Source organism: Pochonia chlamydosporia, chromosome 4 (genome assembly GCF_001653235.2).
Source record: "Pochonia chlamydosporia 170 chromosome 4, whole genome shotgun sequence".
Taxonomy (NCBI): Eukaryota; Fungi; Ascomycota; class Sordariomycetes; order Hypocreales; family Clavicipitaceae; genus Pochonia; species Pochonia chlamydosporia.
The window spans coordinates 446,512-463,763 of NC_035793.1; the positions used below are offsets into that span (position 1 = coordinate 446,512).

Sequence of the window (17,252 nt, forward strand, 5' to 3'; positions counted from 1 at the left end):
CGATTCAATTATACCGGAAATATTGCGTGCCTTTGCATATAATGGCTTTCCCGCGTGACTTCGTTGACCCTCATAAAGGCGAACCACGCCGGCAGTTCTGTTCATCTATGGACCAGGAACTGAATCAGCCAAGCGTCCATAAGGGCGCAGGTACAAGTCAGAAGCCAAAGTAGCTTGTAATTAAAGCTGTAGATCACCGCGTTTTTAATAAGAGAAACACCAAATGTTGTAAAGTCGATATCGAATATAGAATGTATATGAATGATAATGCCTGTATATTTACGAGGAACCAGTACTATTTACAATCGCACTTCGCCCTGTGGCCATAAATATATTCAGTGGGCCGCGGCGAGCACTTTAACCTGAAGGGTTGCCGTTGAAAGCAAGCAGGTTAACAGTTCCGCTGGGAACGCGGCGGATGGCATTCTTGGTAGCAAGAGTGCGGATTCTCTCACAGAGAGCCTGCGCACCGGGGAAACCCTCCAAAGAAGCCAGGTAGGCAGCAAGACCAACAACATGGGGGGTAGCCATGGAGGTACCAGAAATGGAGTTCTAAAGGCATGTTAGACTGAAAAGATATCGCGACATGTACAAGATAGGGGGCTACTTACGGTACCGCCACCGGGCCAGGTGGAAAGAATACCACTTCCAGGAGCAAGAATATCGACAACTCGTCCGTAGTTGGAGAACGAGGAGAGGTTGTCGGAAGAATCAGTAGCACCAACAGTGCAGACACTGGGCTCGGAGGCAGGAGAAGTGTTCGCGGCATCTCTGGCGTCGTTTCCGGCAGCAACAGCGAGGAAAACACCAGACTGGATCATCTTGGCGGCAGCCTGGTTAAGAGAAGCAGAGTAGCCGCCTCCCAAGCTCATGTTGGCAACGACGCCCTTGGGGCAGCTTCTCTGTCGTGAATCTTGGATTGCATAGTCCATTCCGGAGAGGATACCGGAAGTCGAACCGGAACCCTGGTTGCTGAGGACCTTGATTCCGTAGATGTTGGTCTTCTTGGCTACGCCGTAACTGCGGCTGCCAATGGTTCCAGCGACATGGGTTCCATGGCCGTTTCCGTCAGAGTTCTCTCCGCTGATAAAGGATCGGAGGAATTTTGCTCGACCCTCGAACTCCTGTTGTCCGAGTTAGGTATGAGTGAAAAGTAACATGTGATTCAAATATTTGGTTGGGTAGTTTCTTACCGGATGAGAGGCATCGACACCAGTGTCAATGACGTAGGAGCAGGTACCTGCACCGGCACTGTTGTCGTAGTTGTAGGTACGACTTCCGCTCTGGCGGTGAGAAACGCGAGCCAAGCCCCATGGCGCTCCTGGTTGCTCGACGTAAGCATTGATTCTGATGGTGGCGTCCTTTTCAATGTAATCAACCTGTGTATAGCGTTAGAAAAGGGATCGACTCCGAGAATATACACGATGGGAGTCTTACATCAGGGTGATGGCGAAGCTGCTCAACGGCTGTAGCGTTCAAACGGCCCGCAAACCCCTTGAAGATGTTGGAGTAAGTCCTCTCAGCCTCGGCGTTGTGCGCCTTGAGCACATTGTCGGCAGAGGAGATGGAAAAGGTCTCCTTGTATTTGACAATGTACTTGTTGGCAATGAGTTCTCCCCTTGGGCTGAGCAATGGCGCTGGCTCGGCCCGCTTGGCTGACGGGGCGGCAAAGGCCAAGGACAGAAAGTTGATCAGCAACAGGCCTGAATGCATCATGGGCAAGCCTGTGATGTAAGGCAACAATGTTCAGATGAGTGGATGTTTCTATGGTGTCGATCTGAGCTGTTTCGAGTTGTGAGAGAGCAGGAATGTCTCAATTTATAGTCTGACGTTGTGGCAAGATTAGGTCATGGCGAGATTATTCATTTCCGTGTTATGAAGGCCTACCTGCCAGATTTGGACTAAATGTCATGATAAAGCAGGTATTTGTTGGCAACCTTGATGAGATGGTTTGGTCTGAATCCGTTCAACTTGGAAAGAGGGCTCAGTGGCGGTGATGCCAAGACGATCCGGGTCAGAAACCTACGCTCACGTTGACACGCTGACCAGACTTGCAATACGTTGAATAGCATCGAGTATCCTATATAGGAAAGGTGCCACGATAAGGGTGTGAAAATGTGACCTTCCTTGAGAGTGGTTCAGACTCTGTGTGAATGAGTGGTTCTTGAACGCTGGCATTGTGTTGCGTGATGGCTACTAGTTTACATTGAGCATAGTCTTGCACTCTGGGATGAGATCTGGGGTTTAGGACTCGGGGTCTGGTAGAATAAATCTCGGAGCATATCTCCTGAATGAGTTTTGTTTTTGCAACCTCATGTGGGGGGTTAGCCACCATACACACACCTGACTTGGAGAATCCCAGAAGACTTGGCACAAAGGCTTCCAAAGGCGATCTAGTAGTGCATATTGCAGCCCAGAAAGGCATCACTCTCTCAAACGGCCATTGTCCCTTTGTTTGTGATCATTTCCACCCCCGCCTCTCAAACAGACGGTCTTACAAGACTAACAACTGCCGTAGCCCACTCAATCTGTCAATTGTAAATTTAGCTCCAATCTGACGCATATATAGCTGACAACACTATAAATAACCATAAAGTTCCCCATATCGCCCGGATCTTCGAAAGTACCAAAAGTTAGTTCCCAAACGGGAAGCTTGAATAGTACCTAGGGTGGCATCGGCCCACCAAAAAGGAAGGCCGGCGTAATACTTGAATATTAAGCCACAACTTGAAACTCAGTGCATGATGTGGGGGGGACGTTTAGTCCGGTTCCCCGTGTTAGCATCTCCATGGACTTGAGACCGCGGGTCTAGCTTGGCATTGGAGGTGATTGACATAACTCCGAGGCTTATGCTGATTAGAGCTTGGCACCAATGTTGGCAAGCTCACGCTCGCTATGGGTCTGCCGGGGGTAGTATGGTTATAAACGTGCTTATCTAAGATCTTATTCCCTTGAGGCAGGGGTCGGCGATAAGGGAAACGTAGTATCTTGCGGCTCGAAATTTGGTAGACTAGGGGAGGCAACCTAACTAATCAGGAAGTTCCATTGGTTGCATCTGCCGTTATAGACTCTTGGCCGCGGAAGACGAAAGAGAGAACAGTGGCGTTGTTTGTACTGCTGGTGTCAACGTCGGCGGAGGTATGACTCGGCTGATGACCTGGGTAATGCTACTCTGGGGTGTCCTGAAGGCTGGCGGATTGTCACATGTATCATATGGTCATGGTGTAATAACATTTGACAAAGTTTATTAATACAGAAAGGTAGAACAAGCCGTTTAAATCGCAAGAAGCATTCGTTGGTAATTCACTGAAAACAGAGTAACATGGGGGGTCGGTCATCTCCCATACTGAAGAAATCAAGCTAAAAGTCTATCCAGAAGTCATGTTTGGCAGGTGCTAACCGTTTTACGTAGGTCATGGGGGCTTCTATCACCCCGTGATGCTTGTGCTGCGAACGCCGCATCCTTTCACCGTCTTTTCCTTTGTTTTCTTGGCCGCTGTTGAGATGAACACTTTCGCTTGCCTATACCACGAGGCTGGGATAGTCCTTCAGACGGCTGTACTGTTTCGCCAACAAGTCTCGAAACAATTCCAGATGGATTATTCATCTCCTTGGTTGCATTTGCCAACCGTTTACTCCTCCACAGGGGCGCTCTTGTTGGATTTGGCTCATCATCGACTGGCTCGCCCTCGTCTGGATTTGATGGCGGACTATGAGTCTCCGGCAGGGAAGCTTGAGTGGGCAGAGAGTGCCGTCTGCATGCTGAGGGGGAACCCTCTGGTGGCGATGATGATGCATGTGGTTCTGCTTGGATGTCCACGGCGTGGTGGTCTCTGGTTCCGGTTGCTGTAGGAAAGAGCACTGAATCACCAGCGCCAAATAGGGACCGCGTGTTGGATCCTCTTGTAGAAGGACTTTCAAATATAGGTGTCCAGCCAAAAACTGTTGAAGTTGGTGCCTGGAGACGGTCGTCATGAGGCGGGTCAACTTGAGGCGCCGGCGGCAATTCAACCGGCCGCTCATGTTTCCACGACGCTCCAGGTAGTATATCCCATTCGTTGTCCCAGATATTTCTCCGTTTCCAGTCTTTCTTGACGTTTTGGTAAGCAACGGTGTTAACATCGAGATTCCCGAGGACGACAGACGTCTTCGATTGGGCCTCTAACCGTTCGCTTTCCCTGGCAACTTGGTAGTTGAACTGGTTAAACGGGCGAGAGGCATTTACAAGTTTTTGCCGCTTGCGTTTGCGACTTTCCCGTTGCTCATCAGTTTGCTGCCGGCGTTGTGCGTCTGGCTGCTGAGGTGACGGCATAAAAAGGTTGAAGCCTGGTAGTGGATCGTGCTCGACGTCGGCCTCAGAATCTGACTCTGACGGCTCTTCATGCCTCCAGCAGCCCCATGGTATTCCGTGGCGCCAACGTTTTCTCCAGATGCCTTGGTCAAGCCAACTCTTCTTGACGTTGTTGTTGATAATGGTATGATAGTAACAGCCCACGTATTTGTCGGGATGCTTTTGGACGTCTTCCATTATCCTCTCCCTCTCGAGAGCCACTTGATCCATCCATTGCTGGTACGGCAACGAAACCATTCGTTCTACTCGTAAGGCGTACTCGAGATGCCGGGGTGCAATATTCCTATTTCTGAGTGATGCCCCTCCGTCGTCGCTCTCACTGGGGCTGCTTCCGATGGCGGGCGAGAAGTATAAGGTGGAGGAGGTTGAGGGAAGGGTAGCGCATCCTGGCCAAATATGCTCGGTCTCCCAAGGACATTCTGTGCATTGGAAATTCTTGGACCGCCCGGGGCCCTGTTGGTGTTGGTGTTGTAGAAGCTGTATGCCATGTCGCTCACGGCTTCGTAAATTTGACTTGATCAGGGCGCTTAATTGGCATGATAGAGGAAGTTGAGGGCATGTAAGTGTAGGTAGAAGAAATGGGCGGTGCACCGCCAAAGGTTGATATACGTCAAGTGGTCCAAAGTTCTATTGTGTTGTACCAGGGGAGCAGTGATTCACCTTTTATTCAACAAAAGAGACCAGACCAGACCAGATCCTGATGCTGCTGTTTGCACACTGCTGGGCTGCCACTGGAGTGCGGAAAGTGAAGAAATAAAGCACAAAAGCAACAACAAAGAGCGTCAAACACGTACTCTCAACGAAATGTGGTGTTATACGTAGTTCCGATGCCGCCAAGAGGAAGGAGTGATTATTGGAGCCTTGGTGACCGAGGATGAACAAAGCTGATGTCTATCGCCAGACAACCTTGAAGACAGCCCCCAGTGTATTGTACAGACACTAATGACACACTGTTCAAGCATGTCCAATGAGAAAACGGACACCTAGGTTACCTTGCAACATGGACAGGCGCAACATCTTTGGGGGGCAGTGTCTCAAAGACTTTCTGAACAGGTCAAGTGTCGAAAACATAATAAAGTCTTGGAGTCTTTCTTTTGTGGTACGGTTTAGAGAAGAAGTCTTGACTGAACTCTAGGAATTCTGCATGTTTGTTCCCCTTGGAAGCCGGGGAGGTGTTACGGCAATCGTGTGACTACGACGGAGTTTCAACGCCTCGTCGCACTTTAGTTCACGGGTTTCCTTAGAATATTGATGTATGTAGACGACTTTATCTGAATGAACGGTGAAAACACTGATGTGATGCCTAGAAGAGGATCGAACTTTCTAAGAGAGTGGCGCGGATCTTGGTGTTTGTCTTGTTGTGAAGAACTATTTGGTGCTCATTGGAATTACTGGCGAAGCTTGTTGAGAGAGTCAGATAACCTCTGTTGTGCAGCAGAGTCAAAACAAGAGGCTGGAGCTTGTGGGCTGTTTGAGCCTTCATGTGTCTACGAAATTCAGGTCTTAAGTACCCTCGTAATAAACGTGGCGCTAGTGGTGCTACGTAGTGTAATAAAATTTGTGAATATCTTCATTTGAGACGTAAGTGGACTGAGAAGAGGGACGCATATAGTGACCTCCTCGAGCGGACCACTCATCTCATCATTGTCATCGTCAAGCAGTGGATGCATTGCTCGCCCTGCATCACCGCATGTTCAGTCATCAGAAGTGATACCACACAATAAAACTTCAACTACATTTAAAGCTGAATATCCCTATATTCCTCGTCAAATTCCACCAAGGCCGTAACTCCTCCCTTCTCCACCACCTCCGTGTCAACCACCAAAGTCGCCAGCAGCTTAGCAGGTTCTTCGTTACTGTAATTATCGCTGACCTTGTGATGACAACCGGGAGCCTCAAACCAGCTGCCGCCTTTCCCAAACACGCGAGTTGGGTCACTATTCATCTTATTGAGTAGAGTTCCCTCAAGCACAATGACAGAGACGGCGGCTCCGGCATGTCGATGAGGCGGCGTGGATGAATTGGGCGGGAATGTCACCATGAGTCCGATGCTGGACTTGCCGGGACAATTGGGAAGCTTGTACTGATATGCAAGTTCCACCGAAGGGAGTGGTCGACTTTCCAGTTCATGCATTAGCTTTCATTGTGCGAGCAATGGGATCCCTTAATGAGAGCTTGTTCGCATTTTTAGGGTGAATAGCCAAAAGGGTAGTAGGACGTTGTATACCTTCTGTCGTATTTGGGGGGATCTGGGACAATGCGGCCTTGCTCCATTATGTTTGTTGAACTGAGTATCAAGTCGAAAATACTTGATTGAGTGATACTGTATGCGAAAGATGTACAGCAAAATTGAATGAGACGGGTTCCGGTTCATCCATTGGCTTTTATACACGTACACGGATTCACATGGATACACGCTTCTCAACTGAATTTAAACAAATTCTTCTCTATCATCCGGCCTTGACAGGCAACTCACCATTTAGAGTTCTAACCGTTTTTCACATCCAATCTATGTCCCCAATCCGTGGCTGCCGGGCATCCGGGTATTAGTGGCGATGTGCGGGGGATCATGCATTAGCCGTCGACAAATGCCAACTTTCAACGGTTACCCGGGTGGCGTTTGGCACCATGCAGCCCATCCGCAAGGTGAAGCTTCATTGGTTTGGGGAATTTTCCATAGCCACGTATGCTTTCGGATCGTTTGTGTTGTGCAGGTCCAGAACTCAGCAAGTTGCGCCTCGTCGTAAATCATAAAAGGTGGTGGCATGCCATCGACCTGAAAACAAGGTACAAATACCCAGCCAGCTTCCAGCCTCTTTCTAAATGTCAACTCGATTTAATAGAGGTATTCTATATACCCATTTCAACCATCCTGCATCATTAATACGCTTCAACAGAAGATCATTCCAAATGGCGTCCTCAACTCTCCCCAGCACTATGAAAGTGGTCCATCAGCCCGATCCCAACTCAATTCGTCTTGTCCTCGAGGAGGCGCCTCTACCTGTCATCTCCCGCCCAGACGAATGTCTCGTCCGCGTGCATACTACTACTCCGTGTCCAGGCGAACTCCATTGGGAGGTCTGGTTCCCGTCCCTCTTTGCGCCTGGCCGCGAGAGAGTTCCTTGCACTGAAGCCGCTGGTGTCATTGAGAAAATCGCCGAAAGTGACGAGGGTCGCGCCTCAAACTTCAAAGTCGGCGACGAAGTATTCTTCCGCGTTGAGCCGTCTCAAACCGGACATCTTCGCCAGTATACTCTAGCACGACTTTCACAAATCGCACATAAAGCCAAGAACGTCGGGTGGGTAGAAGCCGGAGCGATGCCATTGAGCTCTTTAACCGCCTGGCAAGGCGTTTTTCAACACGGAGTCCTAGACGACAAGGCCATCTTTGGGGACGAGACAGCTCGCAAAAAGAATGGCAAACTTCGGGTGCTTATAACGGGAGCTTCGGGTGTAGTGGGCGGCCTGGCAGTGCAGTTTGCATCTCTCGCTGGAGCTGGCCACATCGTTGCCGTTGCTGGCGGGAATGCTAGCGAGCATGTCAAGAAGCTGGGTGCCACGGAGCTAGTTGACTACAAGAAGCAAAGTGTTTTAGAATGGGTTACGATAAGTCCTTCTGAGCGTGAGGTCGACGCTGTTTTTGACTGTGTCGGCGGATCTACACTTTCGGCATGCTGGTCCGCCGTCAAGGAAGGCGGTGTTTTGCTGAGCATCACCGGTGATCCACAGCAGGCAAAGCCGGAATCTGTCACCAAGAAGCTTGCGGAGGCGAAGTGGTTCCTTGTTGAGCCGAATGGTAGCCAACTCGAGGTTATTTCTAAGCTGCAGGGAGAAGGCAAGTGTGCTACCAAGGTGGATAGTGTGGTTGACTTGGCAAATTTCCAAGAAGCGTTTGACAAGGTTGAAAACAAGACTGCCAATGGGAAGGTGGTCATTAAAGTACATGGCTAGCTATGGATGTTGTAATCTTAATGATGAGGAGGACAGGGACAAGAACTAATGATTTGTAGTAATCAAAATAGCCTCCTTCAACAGCAAATATAGTATGTCGGCGTCTTAGCATTGTGTTTTGTTTTTCCAAATAGGCATCGGAGTTATCAAGGTTACAGAGACGTGAGTATCGTTGCGCCACCAGTGAAATGTTGAAACTCTGCCGTCGACTTCAAGATGCTCTATTAGGCGATGGCTTTCTACGGAATAGTTCAAGTGTCTATATTGTCCTAAAATTGTGTCACGGTACACGCATGCCTATTTAAGACTCTATCCGGAGAAGTTTGGTGATGCTGCATGACAACATGTGCGTAACTGGTGACTTTGTACGAAGTTAGTGTGGTGTAGCCGTTACATACAACCAACAGGTGATTTCCGTAGTTTCTCGTCTGATAAATCTGAGAAGACAGGCAAGTACCAGACTACCAGCCTTGTACTAAGTGTATTATCGGAGCCATGCGCACCAGTTATGACAGATTGAGTTGAGTGATTCGACTGAATTTCTGAAGAAAAATGAACAACTACGATACTTTCACATGACTGGTAAGAGCTGCGGCCCCATGACGATGACATTCAGTGACATTTCGAGGGTCACAATTGACCATCAAGAAGGAAGGTCAAAGCCACTCCTGTTGACGTGTCTTAGTATAGAGTAGATTGCATGTGGGCCTGTAGACAGTATCAATAAACTAACCGCATCTAACTGCAGCATTAATGCGCTTGTTGTCGTTGGTGAATCTATTTTCTGACGCTTAAGAACCAGTTGTTGGTGGCTATCGAGTCGAATTCCATAGGGTCGATGGCCGGCAGTGGATGCCTTAACAAAACTAGGTGGCAACGCTACCTGCGAAACATTCAAGACTTAGATGTACCATTGGATACGGCGAATAGTATGAAGACATAGTATTATTGTTAATTGCGATTGACAAGTAACGTGTGACCAAACTCCTGGGTAAGCAACGGTCCAAATTCCGCCTTATGATGGGGCGAAAATGCGCTAGTGTTATAGTAGCTTGAGCTATTTTATAAGCTTATATATAAATAGTATAACGTACAGAAACGATCGAACCGAGTGTCTGGAAATGAACCATCGACTAAATAATACGTGGAATAGTAGGCATCTATCTCCGGATAGATCGTGGCCTGGCCCACTTGTGCCAAGAGAATACCTTCACCCACGGAAAAACTTGTTACTAGGACCGTCGCCTTGAATCGGAGGGTAGATTGGCCGTGAAATGGGTTGCAGCCCTGCATTGCTGACATTTGACTCTTGACTTGTTCACGAACTTGTGAACATTTCTTGATATATCGCAAGGGACTTTTGAACGGCCCTTTAACCTAAAGGATTTGTGCTTGGCGTTATCAAAAGTGTCGTATGCGTATTTCGTACTGGGCCGTATTTCGTTCACATTTGAACAAGATCAGTGTAGAGAAATATAAAATCCAAGCTGGCTTTACGTCTTTGACATGAATGACACCAAGCCTTCTTACAAGATTTGTTCAATAGAAAAAAGACTTCAAAACGTCGCCTCATTATCAATTTCAATCATCTCAGACCAATATGCATTTCCAGCAACTTATCGTCACCGTCCTTCCCTTGCTTGCCTCCAACGCAGCCGCGGCAGCTGTCCAACCCGGAGACCGCAATCTCTACCCCATTGAGGTTGCGCCAAGGTCTTAGACCGCGTCTCTGACTTCCGCACCAAGCACGATACGAGCTTGACCTCTCGCCAGCGTGACTTCCTTGACGAGACTGTGGCCACGATCAAGGCCGTTGACGTGAACCGGGCCAACCATCTGCAGGAGACGTGCCCAGGCGTCTTTAATGCCGGGGAGTGCTTGTACATCCTGACCGGCCAGCAAAAATCATCCGGGAAAGAGGCCCGCGCGGACAAGCCTGAGTGCGGATGTAGTACTGAGAGCGACTGGTGCCCCGACCGAATCGGACCAATCTGGTACTGCAAGATGGGCGGCTGCAAGAGCCCTGGCGTGTGGTGCGGAACGCTTGGGATGTGGTATTGCAATGGTACTTGCAAGCCGAAGTTGTAGGCTGCCTATCCTCATGTTGGACTTACTTTGGACGCGTGGGATAACGGCAAAGGGTCAATGTTGAGAATTGGTCCCAGACGTCGTCTTTCCAAAGCCTTGAAGTCTGGATATATGGACAGACGCTGGCTAGAAATGCTCCAAAATTCTAGAGTGGATGGTAGAAATTTGAAATCATTTGATTAGGCTTTCATATCATTTTCAGTGAAGTATTGTAATGGTTATGATCTTTGGACACGCTACGACAAAGGGCGAGTAGGACAGGGAATAGCATCAAACCATAAAGACTAGGTTTCAGTTTCAACGCGTGCCAATGTCATATGCCTTATAAGTAGATTAGACATATACGCAATTTCCAACTACCGGCTCCTGGTGCTCTATGTAAAATGTCTTGGTGCGCTTGTCGACAAGGGAATACTCCTTGAACGATAGTCAGCTGACTGCGGACAACCTGCTGCTCACAGAGCAACCACAATAACTTATCGCGGCCATCATGTTGTTGCGGAGTCTAGTTCCATTATGTCTCGGATCTCCTGCCCCAAATTCAGGAATAGCTTTTCTTCAGTCCATTGGGGCTTCCACCCAAGTTCATAGGGTTTGACCGGTACAAGTTCTGTGCTATATTGGGATATGTCTTAGCAAATCAACTCACAACAGCCAATACAAGAAGAAGAAATCGCAAATACCTATGAGTGCCCATAAGATGCGCAATCTGGGGTGGAAGACCGAGCGAAGCCCCAGCTGTTTCGTCACTGGGCCACAAGTAAGTTGTTGGCTCCGTCACAAGCCCTAGATCATAAAGACGCTCAGCAATCTGTTGCATAAGTTGCTGAGACAATATCTTGTGCGCCACTGCAAAGTAGTACCCGTTCTCATTTTTGGGCACTGGTTTGTTCTCTAGTATTTTCTCTACAAGCAGACCATAGAAAGTGACAATGTCAGATATGTGGGCGGCGCCGGGTTTCTGTAAATTTTCTTGGTGAGCTGCACTGACTACGTTGTACGTAAACCCGACAGCAAGAATTTGCCGGCATAAAACGCTTTGTAGATATGGGAGCTTGGCGGTGAACTTACCCCAGATTTATTATACCGACAGACTCTCTGATCTTTTACACTGGCTCTGACGAACATTGGCAAAGCAATAGAAAGCGTATGAAACTCTCCGGAGCCCGTGCCATCTGAGGTACTCAGACATAGATTATTACCAGAACGGGAGAACACAGCGGCTGATACCACTTACAAACAGAGGGTATCACGACGATATATGTCGCCACGCCATTAGCCTTGCCTTCTTCGATTACTGTAATATCCGTCTGAATAAATCGTTAGGGATAACCTCTATACAATCACGAAGAGGAAACGTTTTGTCTTACAAGCCGGATTACGTTATCGGAAGCAATCTTCTTCTCTGTTCGATATATGTCACTTGTATCCTGTGTGATATCAAGCGGCCAACCTGCTTCAGGGGCAAAAGCAGTAGTTCCAGAGGCCTACGCAGGATATAAGTAAACTGTATTTGTACGTAGACCAGCCAGACTCACATGAATAAAGTGTGTCTCTGTACTCGTATCCTGGCCGCGTCGACCAAGAGCTTTGATAAGGAAGGATGCGATGCGGGCATCATGTGAACTTGCTAAGTGGACAATAGTATCAACTACATGGATAGAAGCTGGTTAGAAGTGTGTCTCAAATGTACCTCATGGACATACTCTTATGGCTCTGGACAATATCATGTATCGCAACCTCATCCAGAAGGTCAACACAAATCACTGTGATACCAAGCTTTTGCAACCTTTCAATCTGCTCTTCCCGTCGGACTATGGCGCTAATATTTGCCTTGCCAATGGCAGAATCCGATGAACGGCCAACAAAGTCGGCTAGAACTGAGCCTCCACTAATATTAAGTGAGCAGGCGGCGTATGATTATGCGTTATGAATCACTTACATGTACCCCGCAGCGCCGGTAATAAGCAGATTATGAATCATGTTGGAGAAGGTATTGAGCTCATTGCCCTGTTGACTAAATTTACAAGTTTTTCGTTCCGGACTTGCGCTCTATTTATCAACAAGCAATATCCTCAGAGAGACCACGCTTTTGCCCTTTCCTTCAGAAAACGTAAGCGAGATATGTGCATTTTGAAGCTAGTTACTTGTCTTAGGATTGTGACGTGCATCGAGCGGACTTTTGTTGCGGAGTTCGGACTGCCGAGCATTTCCGTTTGACTGTTGGTCGCACCCAGACACTCGTGCTTTAACAGGTAGTAGATTTACTCTTCTTCTTACTTGAAACCGCAGATGCAACACGGCCAGAGACCAGGTTGGTAGGTCAGATTACGCGTCGCGCCGCATAAATCCTGGTTGCTGCTCATCATGTACATGAATGACGAATTCTTAAGTAGTGCTTTCATGTCGAAGTTGGATATCAGAAGGGCGCCCACAGTTCGAAGCATTACAAAGTGTGACAAGGAGTGACCGACATGTTATCAGAGTGCACATCTATCAAAGGAAATGTCCGCTAGGTCATTCCAGCAGAAGGAAACGCTCCACTGATGCAGAGAGATAGTACAGGCTATATTCCGTTGGCAAGATTCGATGTGACGGATAAACACCTACCTGTAACTGATGCTCTGCAGTTATCACTTCGACTCAAGATGTAATTGTGTCAGAAAACAAAAAGAACAGTCGTATTTCCAACCCAACAGTCAGTATGTTTCGTCTGAACGTATTAGAATAGGGTTGGCTATCAACTACGAATATCTCATACGGCCCGCAGTTCTAGTGAAAGTAGCATAGATAAAATGGTGAGGGGTTTCCCGCAGATAAAAGCTCTTTTGAAAAGCAATTAACACAGATCAAAAGACTACTAGTCTTGAGCAGAATCTCGTAGCCTTACGATAGGACCGGCCAAGAGTCAGCACAGACGTCTTCAGGGCGCTTTGTCGTCGGCATGTCTACCACAAACCATCTTGTGGGTTTCCATATTGCTTTTATCCGTCTTCCCGAGCAGTATGCACTTGTGGTAGATTGGACAGAGACTAGTGTTCGGGATCCGGAGTAAGAGGGCGACATGCCACATGGCGAGCAATAAGTGGGCAGCAGAAGTCTTCTCCAATACTCGTGGCAGTGGCATCAAATTTGCAGGGCCAGATCGAGTTCCTCGGCAAACTTTTTCGTGTTTCGAACGTAAGCGAACTACGATCATGCAGGTTGACTCAGGGAAGTGTGCCTTCAAGCGCCACCGAAACCCATCAACTATCTGGTCGCCAATAGTAGCTGGTGAAACGACTGGGGGGTTTTTTTTTCACGTCACATGTAAATCATAGTATCAAACTCATTGGAGGTTATAGGCGAACTTGGACTATAAAGATGCAATACATCTATCATGCCCCACCGCTTTGGGGGTCCATGGTTTACCACAGGAGACATGCAATGGGATCTCTCGTTTCTAGAAGCTGTGCCAGTGGTGTAGCCATGTGCTTCTTCGTCAAATTTGATGCAAACCCCGCAGTCCTTAGCGGGCGCTTTCCTTCATTCGTTGCCGTATGCGTCATCTGATCTTAGAACGCGCCTTGGACCCGGCAATCATACCGTTACATCTGGGACGGCTACTATTAGCCAAGATTTCGATATATTGACTCTTCCACCTGGGTAAGGAAGACATACTCTTCACTTTATGCTGCGTTCAGATACTATGCAGGCTAATTTTCGAGTACTCGCCTTCTCTAGCGTCGCTGCAGCCGATTTTCACCAGGATGAGGCGCCTTGGGATTGGTGTACTTGATACCAGTCAGCCGTGACCTTTACGACTTCATCCATGGATCTACAAGTAAAAATTCCGCCTTCTTAAACTTGAGTGCATTAGGTCCATAAAATGTTTTTGGTTCGTGACTCGTAGCACTCTGCATGCATTAGTTTGCTAAGCCTGGCGTTTAGAGACATCACTACAGTACATGCGACGCAAGGTACCAAGAAATGAATACCACGTTGTGGAGGTTTTGGGCTTTATTGCATTTGACTTGAAACCTTCAGAAATTTCTAGGCCTAAACCTTGCAGCCCACCTCTCCAAAACGCACAAAGCGTGGCGTCGTATTATATCCAACGGACTCATTTGGGCGGCCCAGCTCACTTGATTCAACAGCCAAAGTTGAACCATTTACTCGTTGGCTCACTATCAATGGTTGCGCTATGTTTGCTTTTTATGGCCCCCCCTCAATTTAAGGACTGAAGTTTCCTCCGAGAATATGCGACTTTCGTCCCCAACTCGCCTCCGCGATTCACCACCACCGCTCCCATATACGTCTGCCAGCTCGCCTCTTCTGTTCCCTACGTTTTTTTGCATTGGTACATTTACCGTATGGCGGCAATTAGAAAACCCCCTCCAGGCGTCGATCTCGCCGCAACTAGATATCCCCTGCTGTTAGGGGTCGGGTTATCATGTTGGGCGTTGGGTTTTATCGCAATTGCTCTCCGCATTGTCTGCCGAAGGATCACAAAGAGTCGATTGTGGTTGGATGACTGGTTAATTATAGCCTCCATGGTATTTATCGCCTGCGGCTTATTAATTACAATCACTAAATGCGTGATACTAACGATAGTGGATAGCCTTCCACCGCATCCACGCTCGCTATTAACCTTTGCTGGAGTAAGTTACACTACGTCGTACTTATTTATTGGCCTTCGGATTAAACTAAAGCCAAATTCACAGAGGGGAGATACGGACTTGGCAGGCATATCTGGGCCACCCCCCCTGAAGCTTTAATGGAAATAGCCAAGGCTCGGCTTGTTAACAAATTCTTTTATTGCCTTTCTCTCTCCCTTATTAAGCTATCAATTATTGCCTTGTATTGGCGTTTTTTCAGCACATCGACCTTTTCTAGGCCACTAATTTGGACCTTAGCTGTCATCGTCCTGGCTTGGGAAGCCGCAGCTGTATGCGTACAGAGTTTAATGCAGCCTCCAGCGAGGCGAGAACACCGCTAACCCTTTGTTCCAGATTGTGGGCCATGGCCTGAATTGTTTCCCATATCGGGCTTTCTGGGAGAGATTTGATCCCGTCCACCCAATGCCGGCGAAGGATTACGTATGCCCTATCGAAACGAAGATTGCAATGATCGGGTACTCTGTGCCTAATATTATTACCGACGCATTTCTTGTTCTTCTCCCCATTATATATACCCAAAGACTTCGCCTCCACCTATCACAGAGGGTAGCAGTTTTCTGCACCTTCGCTGGGGGGTTTATGTGAGTAGACTCATGCATCAACCATAAGCAAGGGGCTTCGCTAACCAAGTTACATGATTAGAGTAGTCACACTGGCAATCACGCGGACTGTTGTTTCTATGAAAGTGATCTCGGGTAAATCCACTGACATGACCTGGGATCAAGCTAGGGATGTGATGTTCAGCACGCTCGAAGTGAATATGGGCACAGTATGTGGTATGTCAACAAGCGCCCACTCCAGATATAGCTAAGAAATTATCCAGCCTGCCTTCCCATATTGAGACCCATCCTGAACCTCGTTATATACGGCAGTGTCCAGGCTAAGTCGCCGACACCTCCTCCTCCAGAAATTGAGACGATTACCCTATCAGTCAGGGACCAAGAACAAGGCTCGCCCTAGCACCTATTATTTAATTTGCAGATGTCGGCTCGCACAAGTCCACAACAGAGTTGCCTTGTTGAACGGTAATTGATATCCTTACGATTGACGGTCCTCCAAATGTCACGGATATAGTGCGGCGGCAGCTACGGCAATCCCAAAACACGTTTTCCGCTGAATAGATGGGTTTTTCACTTAAAGCAGATAATAATGCCAAATACTTCTATATCCGCCGGAATTTCAGATTCTTCGGACTATCAGGCGATCTATTTAAAGCCGAGAAACCCCTCACTGCTAAGGTAACTCATGGTTTCGGCATGACGACAATTGCATAGTGAATAAACTCAAGGATAACGTGGGTATATTTATGTATGGAGTCTTGATATTGAAATCGTGCGTCGGTCGGGTGCTTTCGTACCGATATTAGACCATTCGGTATGCCTACCTCAAGGGAGTGTACACACTCTTTGTTTCCCTTCATTGTGCCCTAGCCTGACTATTCATGACGAATTCTGCTCTTGTGAAGATTCGTGACTGGTTGTCGTGAAGACAAAATCTAACGACTTTAGATAAACAGATAGCTGAAAGCTCCCGCCGTTCTTAGGCTCTGTGTATGGCGAGCCAACCGTGATGAGTTGTCCTTGATGCACCATTGGATATGCCTTCCAGCCATGGCAAGCTCGTTATACCGACGTAGCTCATAATGCACAGCCAATTTGCCACCTCAATACACGAATCGCAAAACACCAGATGAGGCAGCTACGTGGCTGGCCCATGACTCAATGGATGTCAATATCAAGACTTCTTCCCCGCTTGCACATATGCCATTTTGTAAGCACCCAAGAGAATTGCTCGAGATCCACGCTCTTCTCCGATACCCCAAGTTGGAAGGGCATTATACTCTTAGTATCCGTCTCTCATATCTGTCCATGGTCAAGTAGTAGACGACGCCGGAGATTTCTCTACCGGCAAGTCATCCTCAATCCATCATCACTATCATCAAAATCAACAACCTCTTGTTACCGCGAGCGCTGCGACGTCGTTCGTCATTCCCATCTTTTCCCCCCATCACGATAACTCACATATGATACGGGCGGATTCTTCTTAGTCCGCCTCCACGATGGGCTACTTGTGTACCTCCAGCTTCAGTTCTTCATCTCCTGCCCTTGATGTATTTTCATATAGCTCCCTATAACAAGCATCTGCGTTAGTATCCGGGCGTTGCCTGCGAGGCAGAATGCTATAGGCCACTACCCTAGAACCGT

The 17,252-nt window shown here is 47.9% G+C and overlaps 6 protein-coding genes across 6 annotated transcripts; 2 read left to right on the forward strand and 4 right to left on the reverse strand.

Annotated features, from left to right (window-relative positions):
• Positions 1-357: 357 nt before the first annotated feature.
• VFPPC_14262 (proteinase T-like protein) lies at positions 358-1,713 on the reverse strand (the record flags this gene model as incomplete). The annotated part of the gene is made up of 4 exons (XM_018292031.1): positions 358-552; positions 612-1,124; positions 1,194-1,379; positions 1,438-1,713. The coding sequence occupies 4 exons, from the start codon at positions 1,711-1,713 to the stop codon at positions 358-360; spliced, it is 1,170 nt and encodes a 389-aa protein (XP_018143015.1).
• A 1,753-nt stretch (positions 1,714-3,466) lies between these two features.
• VFPPC_07555 (hypothetical protein) lies at positions 3,467-4,588 on the reverse strand (the record flags this gene model as incomplete). The annotated part of the gene is made up of 1 exon (XM_018286392.1): positions 3,467-4,588. The coding sequence occupies one exon, from the start codon at positions 4,586-4,588 to the stop codon at positions 3,467-3,469; it is 1,122 nt and encodes a 373-aa protein (XP_018143016.1).
• Positions 4,589-6,089: 1,501 nt separating this feature from the next.
• On the reverse strand, positions 6,090-6,485 carry VFPPC_07556 (cupin domain-containing protein; the record flags this gene model as incomplete). The annotated part of the gene is made up of 1 exon (XM_018286393.1): positions 6,090-6,485. One exon carries the CDS (start codon positions 6,483-6,485, stop codon positions 6,090-6,092), a length of 396 nt encoding a protein of 131 aa, XP_018143017.1.
• A 776-nt stretch (positions 6,486-7,261) lies between these two features.
• VFPPC_07557 (alcohol dehydrogenase) lies at positions 7,262-8,302 on the forward strand (the record flags this gene model as incomplete). The annotated part of the gene is made up of 1 exon (XM_018286394.1): positions 7,262-8,302. One exon carries the CDS (start codon positions 7,262-7,264, stop codon positions 8,300-8,302), a length of 1,041 nt encoding a protein of 346 aa, XP_018143018.1.
• Positions 8,303-9,902: 1,600 nt separating this feature from the next.
• Positions 9,903-10,390, forward strand: VFPPC_07558 (hypothetical protein; the record flags this gene model as incomplete). The annotated part of the gene is made up of 2 exons (XM_022428571.1): positions 9,903-10,004; positions 10,049-10,390. 2 exons carry the CDS (start codon positions 9,903-9,905, stop codon positions 10,388-10,390), a joined length of 444 nt encoding a protein of 147 aa, XP_022284359.1.
• Positions 10,391-10,878: 488 nt separating this feature from the next.
• VFPPC_14263 (nad dependent epimerase dehydratase family protein) lies at positions 10,879-12,373 on the reverse strand (the record flags this gene model as incomplete). The annotated part of the gene is made up of 8 exons (XM_018292032.1): positions 10,879-11,005; positions 11,074-11,351; positions 11,462-11,565; positions 11,628-11,700; positions 11,761-11,877; positions 11,929-12,041; positions 12,097-12,281; positions 12,333-12,373. 8 exons carry the CDS (start codon positions 12,371-12,373, stop codon positions 10,879-10,881), a joined length of 1,038 nt encoding a protein of 345 aa, XP_018143020.1.
• Positions 12,374-17,252: the final 4,879 nt, after the last annotated feature.